This window comes from Malania oleifera, chromosome 8 (genome assembly GCF_029873635.1).
Source record: "Malania oleifera isolate guangnan ecotype guangnan chromosome 8, ASM2987363v1, whole genome shotgun sequence".
Lineage (NCBI taxonomy): Eukaryota > Viridiplantae > Streptophyta > Magnoliopsida > Santalales > Ximeniaceae > Malania > Malania oleifera.
Window position 1 is genome coordinate 86,297,023 of NC_080424.1, and position 18,485 is coordinate 86,315,507.

General features: G+C 34.3%; 1 protein-coding gene across 2 annotated transcripts; it reads right to left on the bottom strand.

The window, feature by feature from the left end:
- Nucleotides 1-5,205: 5,205 nt before the first annotated feature.
- On the bottom strand, nucleotides 5,206-12,231 carry LOC131161329 (protein DCL homolog, chloroplastic). Of its 2 annotated transcripts, none has more exons than XM_058117019.1 (3): nucleotides 11,528-12,231; nucleotides 10,467-10,581; nucleotides 5,206-5,576 (listed from the first exon to the last, which is right to left on the bottom strand). In XM_058117019.1, exons 1-3 carry the CDS (start codon nucleotides 11,938-11,940, stop codon nucleotides 5,400-5,402), a joined length of 705 nt encoding a protein of 234 aa, XP_057973002.1. In that variant the 5' UTR covers nucleotides 11,941-12,231; the 3' UTR covers nucleotides 5,206-5,399. The 2 variants fall into 2 exon arrangements, with proteins under 2 accessions (XP_057973002.1, XP_057973004.1); XM_058117021.1 differs by lacking the exon at nucleotides 5,206-5,576 and adding an exon at nucleotides 6,768-7,249 and having other exon boundaries at nucleotides 11,528-12,091.
- Nucleotides 12,232-18,485: the final 6,254 nt, after the last annotated feature.

The window sequence follows — 18,485 nt, forward strand, 5'->3', positions numbered from 1 at the left end:
AAGGGTGAAACTGAAAAAGGGGAGAGTGCCTTTGACATATATCCCACTGAAAAAGAAAAAGCCAGATTAAGCTTCCTATCTCATTGTCATAATTGTCATTAGTCACATGCTCACGTAACTCATCCAAAACATATCAAAAGGGGATGTGACAAAATATTAAAGGAAAAAATATATTAATTTTGATAAAAAAACGTTAATTTTTTTTAGGATCAAAGTTTTTACTTGGTAAAAAGAAAAAAAAAGAAGGAAGAAAGTTAAAATTTTGTTCATAAATTTGGTATATTTCTTTTTCTTTTTTATTTTTTTTATAATATAAAAATATGAATTCATTGATATTTTCCTTTCCTTTCTCTAATATTTTTCGAACTCCAAACTGTGCCTTAAGGTTTCAAAATTTTCAAGAATCCTTTTTAAAGTTTGTAAAAAAAAAATACAAATATCTTCTTATATCTTTTAAAAAGACAAGTTTTTTAAGTAAATGTTTGTATCTTTTTGACAAATCTCGGCAGAAGCTTATGCTATTTTTGAAATCTTAGAAATTTTTTTTTTATAAATATTTTTAATGAAACTTTTGCCCAAAATTAAAAATAAGCTGTTATTTTCTCAAGCAGGAAATAAGGGATGAGTTTCCGTTGCCACTGGCCCTGCCCTCCCAGCTTTAATTTCTCCCAATTTTTATTTTTTTTTTAAATGACAGCCTTATCTCTCTCTCTCTCTCTCTCTCTCTGGGCTTAGTTTTATTTTCTCTGAGCACCACTAAAAAAGTCAGCCATGGAGTGCATGAAAATACGCCTGTTTGCTGTCATCACTCCTATCCATTCTATTTTCCTTTTTCCAACAATTATTTTTCAGCTTATATACATTTTTTTTTCATCATTTTTCTTAAAATGTATTTTTCATGCCTAAAATTTTTAAAAAAATCAACCAAGATCCTCCCCCACCTTTGCTTTTTAATTTATCTGTCTTGTAACCTTTCTTCACAAATAATTAAAAAAATAAATCTATATGTTCTGCCATATGACTGATATAATTTTCTTTTAAAAAAAAAAAAAATGATTCCTTTGGATTTAAATAATCATAAAAATTATGGCTACAAATTATGGCAGCCTTTTCTATTATAAAAATTAAGGTCGTCTTGGAAATTCCGAGTGATTCCCGAGAATGAGAATAACATATATTGCAATATAAATGTTAATTATATTTCTAAATCCTTTCCAATCCAAAAGTTTGATATTTTATCTTATGTTTGAGAGTATGAATTTTGAATTTTAAAATTAAATTTGTATGAATTTAGATATATTTTAGTATAAAATTATATTTAATTTTTTCTAAACACGTATAAATGTATATCCAAGACCCAAAATTCATGTAAACTATGTATAGGATGGTGAATTAAATTTGAACTCTGAATTGTAGTACATGTTTTTTTTTTTTTTACCAATAAAGTCAAGCCATTTGGTAGAATATAAAACAAATGAAGCACATTTGGCAATGACAAGAATTTGGTTTAGTTCTTTGAGTTTTTTCCATTTAAAATTTTTTTAATAAAATATTAAATAATGGTTTCGTGAAAACTTTTTTCTTATTTTGATGCATTACAAATCTCGCTGCTGGACCATCCAACGAATTTTAAACAACGAGGGTTGCCCGATGGTTGATGCGTGACAGCCAAAACTCGCTGGATGGTTTGCGAGTTTTGCTCAGATTTTTGAAGTCTCCTTCCTCCTCCATTTTCCTCACAAACTTGTAGAGCGGCAGAGCACAGCATCAACAAGCTGGACAATTGGACGCTCGCAACAGGTGACCGTTGGAGGGAGGAGCCGAACGTAGCTTGTAGCCTCATCGAACATTGGGAATGAAGGTATAAAAAAGGAAGATGAGGTATATGTTTTGCTTACTCAGAAACTCTTATATTATTTCATTCAGATTTGCTAGTTTGATTCAAGGATTTGTTAATTTAATTCAAAGATTTGTGAGTTTGATTTTTTAAATTAGTATTTCATACATTAAATTTTGTGATTAGAAGCTTAATCCGAAAACCCTCAAATTTGAGATTATGGTTGATTATGTTTTTTGTATTTTACTTAATTGAATTTGTTATATATTTTATATGTAATTGTTCTTGGGTAATTTGTTGTTAGTTATAAGTTTGGATGTTAGATTTTAAATATAATTTTGTACACATTTTGATAAAATTTTAAATAAATTTATATTTAATTTTATTCTGTTAGTTATACTTTGACCTATGTAGGTGTTTTAAATTTGTTATTGAAAAAAATTAAGGTTAAATTAATAAATTGTGAAAATCAGAATGTTGAAGTGTTCATGAATTAACAAAAATTTTAGTTAAGTGTGTGTGCTGTTAAAATAAAACTAATTATTTAAATTGGGGAAAAATCATGTCATTTTCTATAATTTTATTTTCTTTTAAATTAAAAACTATTAAAAAATAGAATTGAAGTTTTGAAGATTAAAGAGTGTTCTTTTGGTTTTATACGTATAATAAATAGTTTTACTTAAGACTTTGTTAGTTACAATTAGCATATAATGTTGCCTCCTACCTATTCAAAGAAAACATTTTTCATCGGGAATACCAGTATGTTCACAACTTTTATACACATTCATAGTACATCGAATAATTGTAAAAATTTCGGCATAGTCTCCTTTCAAAATCAAGTATATCTGTCTATGCACCTGTTAAAAAAAAAAACATTTTTCATCAAAAATACCAATATGTTCATAACTTTCATTCACAAGTAGAACCCTTAGTGATCCAGTTTAATTTATAAGCATTATAAAATTAGTTTTACTTTTTCCTATTTAGGTAAAGTTAGTCTTCTTTCATTTAATCTGATTTTTTTTTTACAGATTATCAAAAAATAATGTAGGAGGCATTTTTTTTTTTTTTTTTTTAAGAAAACCTAATTTAATTGATAACCCTCACTTATGGCTCAAACCTGAAATTTACTCCTCCTAGTATTTATGGGACTTTTGGGAATTGTTAGAAAAGAAGCTACAAGGTCTTCAGTTTTCTATAAAATACCAATTTAGAGAATTTAATCAAGTGTTGGATTACTTGACTTGTCAAGGCGAGGGAGGCAACACAAGGAAATATTTTGTAAGTGATGTGCCGAAATTTTTACAATTATTCGATGTACTATGAATGTGTATGAAAGTTATGAATAAAAGTTGTAAACATACTAGCATTCCTAATGAAAAATGTTTTCTTTGAACAAGTGCATGGATAGATATACTCGATTTTAAAAGAAAATTATGCCAAAATTTTTACAGTTATTCGATACTATGAATGTGTATGAAAGTTGTTAATATAATAGTATCGATTACCGATGAAAAATGTTTTCTTTAAACAGGTGCATGGATCGATATACTCGATTTTAAAAGGAGACTCTGTCGAAATTTTTGTAATAATTCAATGTACTGTGAATGTGTATGAAAGTTGTGAAATACAAAATGACATTTATTGTAGTTATTTAAAGTCCTAGTTGAAATACAAAAATTATTTAAGTACGATACTTTTTAATAATGTTGGTAAGTAATTATTATTACATTTTTTGTTTTAACATATTAAGGTCAAGGAATGTGCACATTCTTAATGAAGTTCTTTGTTTTTTGTTTTTTATTTTCCAAAACATTTTGATATTTTTTCCAATTTTGTGTAGTAAGAGGGACAATGACAATGGATATTAATTTTATTTCTTCAACATAAAAAATGAACTTTTTTTTTAAAAATTACATTTTGAAGCAGGCAATGCAAATCTCACTAAACCATCTAGTGAGTTTTTATTGTCACGCATCAACAACAGGCAGCCCTAATCGTTTAAAACTCGCTGGACTATCCAGTGAGATTTAGGACGCATTAAACTGGGAAAAAAAGTTCCCACCAAACCGTAATTTAATATTTTACTAAAAAAATAAAAAAAGACAAAAACTCTTAGTTCTTTTCCTAGAACCACGCAATCTGTAATATTTTTTCTCTTAAAGGGCATTTCAATGATTAGAATTTAAGATTTTAATTTTAAGAGTGTTGGGTTCAATCTTTGCAGGGTTAAGGTTGGAAGACAAAAGATGGACAGCTCCTAACAGATGAATAAAAACAAAGAAAAAAAGTTGCATCCAAACTAAGGTAAAAAGGGCAGAGCAAAAATAGAATACTTACGCAATGGCTTGTGGCAAGGAGCTGGTCAATAATAGTAATACTAATGAAAACTTCACTAAAACACACAGCTGGTGAATAATAATAATAATTCCAATCCAAGCTTCATTAAAAAATTGCACAATTACATTACGAATGCAATTTCAACATATTTTAATCATGTCTTGCATTGTACAGAATGAAATATAAAATATAATAAGCAAAACAAATTCAAGATGGCTGTCATATCCAGTTTTGATGTCGGCAGTCAAGTGAATCACGTTAGTCTTACTAAACCAAGTGAATGAAGTGTCTTCAGAACAGTAGCTAGATCAGAACAGTAGCAAAACAAATTCAAGATGGCTGTCATATCCAGTATTGCTACTTATTATTCATTTTGGAATGTAACTGTAGGTGGAACTGGTCTGGTCTAGCTACTGTTCTCAAGACACTTCATTCACTTGGTTTAGTGATTCACTTGACTGCCGACATAAAAAACTATAGAAAATGCCCTCTCCAGGATTACTCGTAATCTTCCAGCCCTGACATTCAGAGACTCCAAATGTGATGCTCAAAGGTTAGTTTTTCATCCAAAATCAAATATTATTTTTTACTAGACGGGCTTAAGTCCTAACATGACTGGTAACTTGACTGGCAAGTTCAGCTTGATGCAAGGCATTATAACCAACACTAATCTATGACTCTGCACGTGTGCCAGGGACAACGAAAGAGAAGACGAAGAAATGGAAATGTTACCTCCTCTCGCTCTCCAGGAGACAATAATCAATAATGTGGCCTTGGCTAGGAAAGAGCCAACCCAGAATTCATGTTATAGCTAGTTGTACACCAAAGTGTGTACCTGAGAACAAAATAATACCTGTTTGCGCATGTGAGAGCAATTTCTGTTGAAGTAATTCTTACGTCAACAGAAAAAGGAAAATTACTCTTCCAAAAGTTCAACTGATGCTGCTAATCATTATTCACTACTAAAAATTGCTGATGCCTTCAGACTAGTGAGGAACCAGATTCCAGCTAAGAAACTACTGAACATCTTTTTACAGAAAAAATTTTCCATAATGTCAATATGACCTGACAATTAAATAATTTCAAATCTCTGCCTTTAAATTATACAATGTTGTAACTCAAGCACAAATAAACCACATGTTTTGATCATCACTCAATGAGGAGGGGGGATTTCCATTGGGTACAAAGGCACAAGGTGGCAGGCAAGCAGATTTTATTACCTTCATCCACTGTGTCTACGCCATCGGAAATGCCTTAGAATGAAGCCATCTGCATACAATGGGTAGTTCTTTCTAATCAATCCCTTTATGCATTTCCAATATGAAAAGTCAATCAGCTTCCCATCCTTCCGAACAATGAACAAACATCGTGATGCTTCAAAATCAGGATGATACCCAATCTGTAGACAGGATACAGTGCATCATTTGGATATCTGACTCAAATGAAAATTATCAAGAATCAAATAAGAGGAGTCTGTCTTGCTAAATTTAGTAGGCTTTTGAACCCACAATAATTTTTTAAGGCCATGTCATCCCCACCCCACAGCCGGGGTCTTCTAGCCAAAGAACTGCTGTATGTTTTAGGTGGTAAAAGATGACACAGCCTGTGCCATCAAGTCCCACAATAAACACGCACACAATCCTCTAGGTAGCATTTTGACGCAGGCATTGGTAGCTTTGGTTGAAGTGTTGAACACATCAAAAGAAAAATCACTCCAGTGAAAAAGACTTCATGTTGCCAAAGGACCACCAATTCAATGAAAAATTTTTATCATTAGATAAGGCCCCAAGAATGCTTGCTAATATCTCTGACAGCCACCATTGGACCCAAAAGCCTAGTGGGCTCAAAGCTGATTCACCTTAAAGCTGAAGCCATTAGGTGACGTCCAAAGAATGATTTTTAATATCTCTAACACATGTTTCCAGCAGTTTCTGAATGTAGAGAAATGCTTTTTAATATCTCTAACACTCACCCTTGGACCCAAAAGCCCATTGGGCTTTAAGAGTAGATAAAGCACAAAGATAAAGCACAAGGCCACCATCACATTATGCTGAAATTTTAATATCAATTAGAGGAATGGAGGCTTGAATATCGAACTCTAGACATATTCCTAGAGAATTTAATACCATGACAAAGAACTGATTCACCTAAAAGCTTAATCCATTATGTGAGGTCCCAAGAATGGTTTTTCATATCTGTAACTGTAACACATGTTTCCAGCAGTTTCTAAATGTTAAGAAATGAATTTGGAGGGGGCCTCTAAAACACACTTCAACATGCCTCTCAAAACATGCTTCAAACCCCATTTTAGCTCACCCCCTGCCGAGCTTGTTTTCATTGTGTGCTTTGAGCCCAAATTTTTAAAATGGACTTGTTTTCAGAAGTTTCTAAATGTTAAGAAATGAATTTGGAGGGGGCTTCTAAAACACACTTCAGCATGCCTCTCAAAACATGCTCCAACCCCCAATTTTAGCCCTGCCAAGCATGTTTTCAATGTCTGCTTTGAGCCCAAATTTTTAAAATGGAATTAAAATCCCATGGTCAAATTGCAGGACTTAAGCATTTAAAAAAAAAAAACAAAAGAACATTAGAAAGCCCATAATTGTAATTAAATTGACCTTGTCATGGTATTAAGGGAAAAAAAAGAATATAAGAAGAAATTATAACCTAAATATCAGGTAGACCTGCATAGATTTTCGGAAGCAACCTGAATCAAAAGCAGAACCTGGAAAAAAAGGGATGAGTGGTGTTTGCTGGTGACGCAGGCTCCTGCGCCGGTAATGTGCACTGCTTGAACCTGCCGTGCATCACACAGGTGGCCCATGCCCCAGTTTCCTCATTTCATGACTTCCACTCCCTGTTGTCCACCAGATAGGCCTTATGTTTAAGATGCCCCTGCTTTCTGCTGTGGATGAATTTTGGGCAATTCTGGATCAATAAATGGCCACCTTACCCCACCAACCCAAGCACTTAAGACCTTGGGTGCTCCTTTTGGGATTCAAGATAGCAAGACAGTACAGTCGTACAGACATGAGTAATGCAAAATCATTGACAGTTGAACTCTCCAAGATCCTGTTACAAAAGACTACAAAGATTATAGCGCTCAACTGGTTGGATCTGTTTCTCTTATAGAACGCTATTTTGGGTGTTCGGAATTTTTTTATTTATGCAGTTAAAGAGTAGAAGTATGCTTAAGATTTAATCCTTGGTTGACTGTAGTCCTGGCATGTTGTTCTTTGTCTTAATATGATTGATGATTTAAGCTTATGAATTGCGCCAAATAAGCAGATGATTGTATGATGAAAGCTTGCTTTTTATTGTGTGCGCGCTTGGTATTTTGGCCCTCCTCTTCCTAAAGAACTTTGAATTACTAGGAATTTGATTTTCCATTCAAGGTAAGATATGTAGGCAGCTTGGGGGTTTAATCCTAAGTGCAAATCCATGGGCCATGGCCAAAAAACTAGCGTCTCAGTTTTGTTATTTGCAGCTGTTGTAAATTGATATCCCACAGTTTGCTGAACTTGGCCTTTACACATAAGCGTTAGACTGAGGTCCTAAAGTTCATTTATTTTTCTTGTTTATTTTACTAACTATTATACCTGTGGCTTTCTCAACTTAAGACACACACATAGGCATCAAGTTATGGTCCAATAATGATGTAAAATTCATACTCTGATTATTGTCTGTTCTGTGTTTGTGGATGTTGCTCCTTTGTCATGGATTTGAGTCCAAGGAAATAGCATGTCTGCATAAAAAGCAGGGGTAAGACTGCATATACTGTGACAACTCTTCCCCTACCCTGGCAAAATGGGGAGCCTTGTGGCCTGGTGACGCTATTTCATGTTTGTAAATGTGGTGGATATGTGATTGGATTGTTTGTTCATTTCATTTGATGTTTAGATTTGTTATTCTGTGTATAATTACATGATTTAGTCTTTGATGTAAATTGTTTGTTCATTTCATTTGTTCCTTAGAGATTTAGAAAAACCAATTTCCCAGAAAGAAGATTGAAAGCGCAAGAGGTGCTCAACAGGCCTTCCCTGGATTCATTGACCCTTTCAACATTTAACTTAATACCCATACTCTAGACTTCCATTCCATTGGCATGTCCTTTTAAGTATTGGAATCAAAGTCATGCTTTTTTATTTTTTATTTTTTCATTTTTACAGAGGTTGCAATTATTCAGTTGCATGGTTGAGGGGTATGGTTCATTATGATTCATACCACTTTGGTGTGTGTTAATCATATATATTGATACAAGGGATTCCTACCACTTGGTCAACCAAGAAGTGGAAGCTTTTGTGTGCAATAGGTTAGGTGGGTTCTATATTTTGAGTTAGGTAAATTATAAATGATCACCTATTTAAGATCCGACCACTTGACTTTATCCAATTTAGGATGGTAGCTTGAGTTAATCTTAGATTGCTTAAACAGGAACCTTAGATTGCTTAAGAAGGGATCCCAACTATTTTAGGCCAAAATTCTTATTTGCCAGAAATTTAAATTTTTGAACAATTTTTAAAAAATATATATATATAAAGAAGAATTTTAAAATAAATTATGGGCAGGATTCACAGTAAGCAACTAACAAGAACTATTTATACTTTTATAGTGATCAATAAGTACATACTAGAAAAGGAAAGCTCGTGTGCATAGGAAAGCAAGCAGCTAGGATAGCTATGAACATATTACTAACAATGCAATAACCGCATATATGCAGATACAACATAAATCTCCAGCTCCCATCAAAGTCTTAGCATCTAATTACAACAACTAAAATGACAAAATATTCCATATTATGATGGCATTGCAGCGGGATAAGGTTCCAAGAAACTTTCAATCAATATATCAATCTACATCCCTATATTTCGAGAAAAATTCATTCTGATTTAAACCTCAACGAAAAGACCCACCATCATCCTTCATATGACGCTTTCTACATGTAGAATGATGTTGACACCTCCAGGCTTGATATACATTGTTGACCCACCAACAAACTGCTAAGGATTTTAGGTGAAGGTGTAATCTGACACGGTATTAGAGCATTGGATCCAGGAGATCCCAGATTCAAGTCTCGTTAATGTATTTCTCTTGTTAAACCTATTATAGAGCATTTTGTTCTGTTTCATTTCGTGCACCTGTTCAAGTTCATCTATTTTCCTCTTCATGTGTGGAAGGACGTCATGCATGAGGATGAGTGTTGAATGGCCTGATATGCATTATTGGCCCATCACCAAACAATTTAATATTCTGGGCGAAGTGATGATCTCACAACTGACACTAGATAATTCAATCTGATGGAACTTCAGGCTCAACAGCTTTTCATCTTTTCCCTAATCCCCTCCTTGGTTAAGTCCAAAAGCATACATCATGTTATATCCATGTTTTGTAATAGTTTCCTGTCTTTCCTCTCCCTTTTTCCATGGCTTTAGCTATTTATATAGCTTTAGGTTGGATTATGGATTTAACTTGGGCCAACTAATAAAGAGTGCTTGATAGGCAACGAGTTCTACATGGGAACTCTCACAAGTCACTCAGTGCTCTTGGTGTTAAAGGCTACACAATTAGGAAACTTTTTTCATTGGAAGGGAAATTGATATTATTCACATTAAATCTAGTCTAGCAGCAAAAAAACTAGTACATGACATAGCAGAAGCAGTAATGTCATGCACTGCATTAAGAAATTGTCCAGTTGCAATAGAATCAACAGCCTGACAATCCATAACCATAGTCCTTCCCCTCATTCCCCATTTAGAAACAGTTTTAAACTAAGTTACAACACTTTGTGGAAATCCAAATAAGTTTTAGGAGATATAATCAGAGGGCTAAATAGATCATAACAGGAACAGCGTCATTATGATCAAATACTGAAACAGATAGTAGAAGACCATGTGTTACGATAAAGGCCTAGCTATCAAGAATTGTTTCCAAGTCCCAATTGAATGGTTTTTGGCACCAGGAGCTAAGTCGGCATGGTTTTGCCAGAAGATTTGTTTGCCCACTCCATTATTAAGCCATTGCGTAATTTGAAATGCGGCCCAACGGCATGTAAACATTGGAGGGATGTAAAATTTAGATAATTGCAAATAAAAAATATTATGTATGTAGTTCTTAGGACTTTACACTAAAAAAGAAGACTAAAAACAGAAGTCGGAATGATTAAAAACTGCTGAAACAAAGTTCCAAAGGAAAATTAGAAGGTGTCATTCTTGATATAAAAATTAAATCCAACTACACTCCCCGGAGAGAGAGAGAGAGAGAGAGAGAGAGAGAGAGAGAGAGAGATTACTGTGATATAATCAATTCCACATCCAATCTTCTTTTCAGACTCTGGATGATAGGGAAGCAATCTCTCAAGAATTGTTCTCTCGTGCTTCGGGATTAATCTGTCACCGCTTTCATATCTGTGACAAGAATCCCATATTCCCATTTGTAAGTGATGTTTGCAAAACATAACAAACTCACACATCTACGCTCATAATCCAGAATTAGCTGCTGTTTTTTAGTGATAACTGATGAGTACTGAGTGATGAGCTTTCAATCTAATATATTCACAATCCAGTAGAGCACTTTCTTCTACAATTTGATCACTGCAAAGCAGTTGATGTTGCCACATGGATTAGGATATAACATCTATAAAGCCACATCAAAAAGGTTAACCATGAAATAGGGGCATTGGTTAGCCAAAGACTTGTCCCTGAATGATTCTTTTTAATTCAAAAGCAGAAACCAGCTAACCCTGCAGGCATTGATATAAAGGATGACATGCACCACTCAGAGATGCATCACAAAGTGTTAGGTTGGTCCTTGTGGCCCAACACAAATCAACAGATACCATGTTCATTTTGCCTTGGGGATGATTACAGCCAGTAATTTATCAGATTCTCATTTAACAAAGCGTTTTAAAAATTATACTGTGTAAACAAGAAGCTGAGCAAAGTTTGCCCAATGCATAAAATTTTGGAAAAGGATAAAACAAAATATTATATGATTTTTTTCTGCAATACAGGGTGAGAAGCATTTATTGTTGAAGTCAATGTGAGTATAGGTAAAAGATAATTCACAGCATTGCATCATGAAGAACTAGAAGTCTAGAACCCCAAATTTCCTAATTTCAAAGCTACCAAAAAACAGTTCCAAGTTGTACGTATTTTGTATATAATATTGATATCAGATAACAAAAGCACGCTCAGTATAATCACTCTGCAGCTTAATTATAATTAAGCATACAGAAAGGCCAAATCTAGGTCACTGTGGTTTTCAAGAATAGCGTGAAGCCGTGACCTAGTTGAGCGCCTAAATTGATGAAAAGAGGGAAAAAGAGATCAGTACCAGAAAACACAAACTTACTTCCCAGAATGAAGAATCATCCTGACAAAGCCAACCAGAGGGACCGTATCTTCCAAAATTCGGTTTTCCCAATCGATGAATTCCTCCTCTTCTTCCCTCTGCTCGTATCTTAACCTCCTTTCTATCTTCTCCTTCTCTTCCTCCTCCTCCTCCTTCTCCTCCTCCTCCTCGTCGACAGAAATTGGGGTGAAATCCTTCACCGGCGGCGAGAATATCGGCTTCCTAAGCAAGTCAGACCCGTAGGCGTCTTGGCTTCCAATTCTGCCGCCTCGTGTTCCAATTTTTACGGCACAGAAACGTGGCCAACGAGACGGCGTCCGGTGGCGGTGGAGCAACGAAGAGAGAGGTAAACGGGCACAAAGAGAATTTCTGAAAAGGCACACACTTGGCGGTGGCATGGAGGCGTAAGACATGGCCGAGCTTCTCCTCAAATCAGCATCACTTCTGCTCTTCTTCCGCTTCACTTCTCACCATCTCTCTCTCTCAGAACGCAGGTACGGCAGTCGCGGGACGCCTGCAGAAACGATGCTTACGGATAATGAAACACGATGGTCAATTTCCAGGAACAGTTGACGATTTTAAGAAAGCTTTTAGAAATTTCAACTAAAGTCGTATTTCCTAAAGAGGGTTTTGGAAATCCCAATTTAGAAGAAAGCTTTTGGGCCAGGTTCCCTTGGGCCTTTAAATTTGCAACGCAGAAAAAATTAACAAGCCCAGCCCTGTGGGATGCCTCAAGCAACTTAAGGAGATTAAAATATTATTAGAACCATAAAAATGCAGCATAATATAAATAAAAATATTATAATAAAACTAAAATTTATTTAATTATCATTTTATTTTATAATTATAGATCTAAAAGTACTAAAAGAATTTTTTTTTTTTGTATATAAGTTTAAAATGATGAAATTATTTTGGGTGATGATGGTGCATAGAATATCTATCTATGGTGTAACTTAAGGAGATTAACAAGTACAGAGATAATAAGAGATTTATAGTCAATGAATAAAAGAGAGAATAAAGGAATGTAACTCCTATAACTTTTTTTTACATTGAAGGCATTTGTTACCGAATATCAAAAAATGTTCTTACTTCTTCAAAAGGGGACTCCATGGTGGAGGTAAGGCATCTCACGACAAACAACTTTTTGCACTATTACTCATTTCTCCATTCTTGCTTAATGCTTACTTGAGTGTCGAAAAGGGCCTTAGAGACCACCAATGGTTTCCCAAGTCTTTATTTTTTTTTCTTTGATTGCAGGTGATATCGTGGACACTGGTATTTGGTTTGATTTTTTACGCCAAAACCGTCTAAGGGTACTGAAGGAGTCTTATGCATAGGATCATAGCAACCTTGCATAGTACCAGCTCTTATCACCTGAATGAGAACCATTCTCCTTTGTTACCATAGTCATTACACCCTACTTGTTCATCATTAGAAAGAATGGTTCCAATGGAGCAATTTTTTGTGGATTTTTGGAATAGATTGGAAGAAATGCTTGGGGAGATTTTGTAGTAGAAGAAATATTCTTCTATGCTAAATCAAGCAACACCTCCTTTGAGCACACCACCAAAGGGAAAGAAATTCAAATGCTGGCATCATAATAGCAAAATTCGAAAATCTCGAGACAAGCAAAGAAACCACCTGATCTTGAAGATGTTGACAATGTAGATGTTGATGAATGTTGTTCCTTAGCATTCGAAGATAAGTTTAAGAAGATTGATCAACTCAAGAAGATGATGAAGGAAATTTGTGATCCATCTTTACCAAGTGAACAATGCATTAAGCTTTCAATTCCTCCTTTTACCAAAAAGGTAATGGAAATGCCTTCGCCTTAAAAATTTAATGATGCCAAGCTTCAACAAATATGATGTTACCTTGGATCCAGTGGAACATTTGGATACCTTCAAAATGCTAATGCAATTGTAGAGGGGCGTCAGATGCTATCATGTGTCAAGCCTTTACAACAACATTAAAGAGGATTCCCCGATATTGGTATCTTATATTAAAACCAAAGTCAATTAGAGTTTCGGTCGATATGGAGTAGCAGTTCATTAAACACTTTATCAATATTTAGAAGATAGACGGATCTCAACTCACCTCATGAGTTTAATCTAAGGTGAAAAGGAATCATTGGAGGAGTTTATATGTTGGTTTACCAATGCTACTTTAGAGGTAAGAAATTTAGACCACAAGATAGTTGTGGCACGATTAATGAAAACGGGTAAGAAACCCCTAACTTATATGAATGGGTATGGCTTGCACATAAAAATATATCAACCTATATAAGATGATGACAATCAGAAGGAGTAGAAGAGAGATAAGGAACTGAATAAGGTAAAAACAACTTAAGTGGAAAAGGTTGGGGAGCAACTTGACAAATTCTAAACCGTGAGTTTCTCATGCTCCAAGAAGGTCAAGTAATTAAGAATCTCAACATTCGATGATTTATTTTTAGTATTTTAGATATAGATTTAGTATTTATATGTGCACATTAGATAACCACAGTAACACGATATGATATAGAGAATATAAAAGGTAATTAATAAGTGTAACTACATAACTTAATGTGGCATCCTCTTTTTAGTAGTATCTCAATGTAGAGATGTATATCTAAAAAGCTTACAAGACTAATTCAATAGGCCTTTACGATTGCTAGAATGACCAAGGATAGATGAGCTCTATTAGTAAAATAGACGAGCTCTAATTGTAAAACATATTATCCTTGCTCATATCAATAGATAATCTCTACTCAAAAAATAAATGAGTTTTTCTCGTAAGTCATATAAACAAATGAGCTCTACTCATAAGATAAATAAACCCTGCCGATGAAATATATGAGCTCTACTTATATCAATAATTGAGTCTTTCTCATAAAACAAGACGAGCCTATTCAAAAAATAGAAGAACTTTGCTCGATGAATATATGAATTCATAAGATAAATGAACCTTACTCATATTAACATATGAGCTCTACTTATAAGATAGATAAGCTCTACTCATGAGATATATATAAGTCCTGCTTAGAAGACAGATGAGTTTTGCTCATTAAATATATGAGTTTTGCTTATTTTGACATATGAGAATTTCTCCTTTCAACATATGAGTTTTGCTCAGAAGGCAAATAATCCTCGTTTATATTAACAAATGGTCTCTACTTGTAAGATAGATGAGTTCTACTCATGTCGACAGATGAGTTTGCTCATACGATATATAAGGTCTACTCACGAGATATATTATCTATAGTCATATCAATAGATAAGCTTTACTCATAAGATATCATAAGATAGATGAGCTCTACTTATATCGACAGATGAGTTTTACTTGTAAGACAAATGAGCCCTAATCATATCAACACACAACTTTGCTTTATAAATAGATGAGTTCTACTTATGACCATAAGTAGAAAATTCTTATATTAACAGGTGAGTTTTGCTTGTGTCAACAAATGAGTCCTATTAATTTTAACAAGTGAACCCATCCAATAGATAGACATTCAACACATATACACAAACATATGTTTAGTTGAGTTGTAAGGAGGCCACAAAAAAAAAAAGTAGTCTACAATTAATATTCATAGGGTATAATATCATACACACACACACACACACAGAGTTATTGCATATGTATAAATCAACGGTGCATGCGTCGATGTATGTTTGGGTTAATTAACCATGGTTAACAATATTCTCAATCTTATTACCATGTTTTCAAGGGCATACATTTTTTTTATTTTAAAAGGGCTAGGCCATAGTAGGGAAGAAGCCTCCACGGCTTTAGGGACCAATAAGATTGTTGGACTTAGCAACTTAGCCAAAAAAAAAAGGGGTATTGTTGGAAGAATGAGACCCTACACCTATTTAGCTTGACAACACCTTGACCTTTGTTCCAACCATCACCTTTGACAATTCACGACCAATTGTCGTCATTTTCTTGTTAAATGGTGCACTAAAGTCTTTGATTCTCTCTCGCTCTCTTAGATCAAAACCAAGTTAAAGATTCTAGGCTCTAGTCACTCTAGTTTATTCCAATTTTGTGAACCTCTTATAGACAACCACATAGCACCCATTTTGACCTCTAAGTTACAATTTAAGGGATTTTAGCTCGGGCTCTAATCACTCTGCTCTATGGGTCCTTAATACGATTGGGTTCTAAATTCTATGTCCTATTCACCCTTGCTTTCTCATTATGATTTTCTTGCTTTTTGCATCCTCTCAATTTTCTACTTTAAGCCACCATTTGGGAGCATTTAAAAAAAAAAAAATTGCTTATAACACTTATCACTTAAAATGAATGCTCTAAAAAAGTGGCATTTGACTTATACTACAACAAACACTTATTTCAATAAGTGCTTTTCTAGAACTACTTTTTTTAAAACTATTTAAGTAATCTAAGATAACTTGTTGGTCACTTATACGTGGTACTGTTTAAGCAGGGTTGATTTTTAAATATAGAAAAATTAAATGGTTATTTTATAATTAAAAAAACATTAGAAGAAAATCATATGTTATTTTATAAACTAAAATTAAAATTAAATTAAATAAAAATTTAATTCTGTTATTAATGCTATTTTTAACATAAATTAATGTGATAATCATTTGTTATAAATATATATTAATAACAAGATTATAGTTAACTAAGAAATAATATTATAATATTTAGATAATAGAAAATATTTAAATTTTAATTATAAAATTAATATAATTACCATTTAGAATTTTAATTATGTAAATATTAATATTTTATTTAAAATATATTTAAAAATACATATTAATTATTATAATTCAATTCCAAATTGAACAAGAACTATTTATTAATTTAAATTAATACTAAATAAATTAAAATTTTAAATTTAATTAATAAATTATTTTTATCATAATTTTATATGATAGTACTACCTTATAAATATACATTAATAACAAAATTATTTGTAAGAACCCGAAAAATATAAAGGGATTTCTGCAGATTTCATCGACGAAGCCAGATTTCGTTGACGAAGGCAGTAGACTTTTCGTCGACGAAATTCAGAGGTTTGTCGACGAAGAGAAGCCGAGAGGTATGGAAAATTCTAAATATTAGACTTCATCGACGAGGCTGCCAACATCCGTGACGAAATTCTTGATTTTTCGTCAACGAAGGTACTTTTCGTTGACGAAAACCGGGCGGGTCAAAGGCTTAAAAAGGGGATATTTGGTTTCTTCTTTACTAAGTCTCTCTCTCTCTCTCTCTCTCTCTCTCTCTCTCTCTCTCTCTCTCTCTCTCTCTCTAAACTCTCTCTACTCTCTCTCTCTAGATTTCCTTGCCGGTCGTTGATAGAATCGGAAATCTAAGGTTACCACGAGGATCGTGGAGGGATTCTCTACAACTTCTGTGGATCGGAATCTCGGTTCGAGCTTTTTTGGGTTTCGGGCCAAAATCAAGGTAAGGCTCGGTTTTCATTTCTGATTCGGTATATGTATAGTAGTATGGATCGTAAGCATGTTTAGTATTGTGATTTGTAGATTTTGGAGTCTCGGTTTGTAGTTTTGAGGGCCGTAGAGTTCGTGGTTTGGTTTCAGGTTGAGGTAAGGGGATTTTGTTTATATTAGTTCATTTTCGAAATTAGGATAGGTAGGCCTGTAGGCTACGATCGTATGTATGTTTTGATTACTTATTTGGGGAAATCTATCGGGTGAAAATACGGGATTTTCGGGTTATAGTTTTTGGGAAAAATTGGGGATTTAAGGTATCATCTCTTATTTGATTGGAAAACCGTTTATGTTACTTAAACTGTATTATTGAGGTGACCATAATCCATATTTGCATAAACTATATACTTGAAATTGTAAACGATATGATTTGCCATAAACCAAATAAGTGTGGTGTGTGTGTATGTTTGTATGTTGTTCCAGATATTTGTGAAAAACAGTTATGTGGCGGCTTATTACCATACGCTGAAATGTATAGGGACGTGAGTTCCAAAGTGATTCTAGGTTTTGTGAAAAACGGCTAGGGGCGGCTAACTACCATACGCCGTAACAGCTAGGGGCGGCTAACTACCGTATGCTATAACAGCTGGGGGCGACTAACTACCGTACGCTATGCCCTGTAACGGCTTACTAACGTGGGCAAGAGTGGCCGGCTCTATATCCGGGGTGCGAAATATCACCAGTATGATTCGGTTGGTCACCGAATGTAGCAACGGACCACAGTGGGCCTAGGTTGACGCACGTAGTTTGCACATGATAATATAATCGGGGTTAGACCAGGTGACCTTGTGTAATTGCATGTGTAGTAACGGATTCACTATTGTGCCTGAGTCGGAAACCTTCGTAGTTTAATGTGTTGGAACGTAACCGCTGTGAGACTAGGTGACTTGTGCAGTTGTGAGTAGTGTGACGACACTGACCATATGTATGTATGTATGTATTTGAGTATCGTATGAACTAGAATGGTTTTGTGAAAATACTGGAACTGTATGGAATTGTATAGGAATGTATGGAACTTGTTTTGAAATTGTACGTATGTGTTTCAAACTGTATCGTATGTATGTGTTATGAAGTATGAAAATGACACCGGTATGCCACACATTGATATAACCTGTTTTCTCTCTTACTGAGAGGTGTCTCACCCCAAATATATACAAATGTTTTTCAAGTCCTTCGGGTAGCCGAAACTAGCATCCTAGCATCCGGAAGCGAGGGGTGTGTTTAGCTACTGCTAGTACCTGATAGGTACGAGTTTTGTAACCGGGTTGTCGTGATGGATTTTGTAGACACCTGTAGTATGTATAGTATTGTGGGAATGTATAACCTTGTATGGTATAGACTCTGGTATGGTACAGTATTATGTATAGAAAGACCGTATTTCGCTGCGTATTTTGATGAGTATGGAGGATTGTATGTATGTATGTAGGGCTTTCGTTCACCCCACGGGGTCGAACCCTCTTTGTATGTGGTATCATTTAATGTTTTAATTGATA

Excerpts from the sequence above, each read along its gene's own strand:
- LOC131161329 (XM_058117019.1), bottom strand. The coding sequence starts at position 11,940 with ATGTCTTACGCCTCCATGCCACCGCCAAGTGTGTGCCTTTTCAGAAAT. Across the intron at positions 10,582-11,527 it reads ATGATTCTTCATTCTGGGAA|ATATGAAAGCGGTGACAGAT; the intron begins GTAAGTTTGTGT and ends TTCTTGTCACAG. Across the intron at positions 5,577-10,466 it reads GTGGAATTGATTATATCACA|ATTGGGTATCATCCTGATTT; the intron begins GTAATCTCTCTC and ends TCCTGTCTACAG.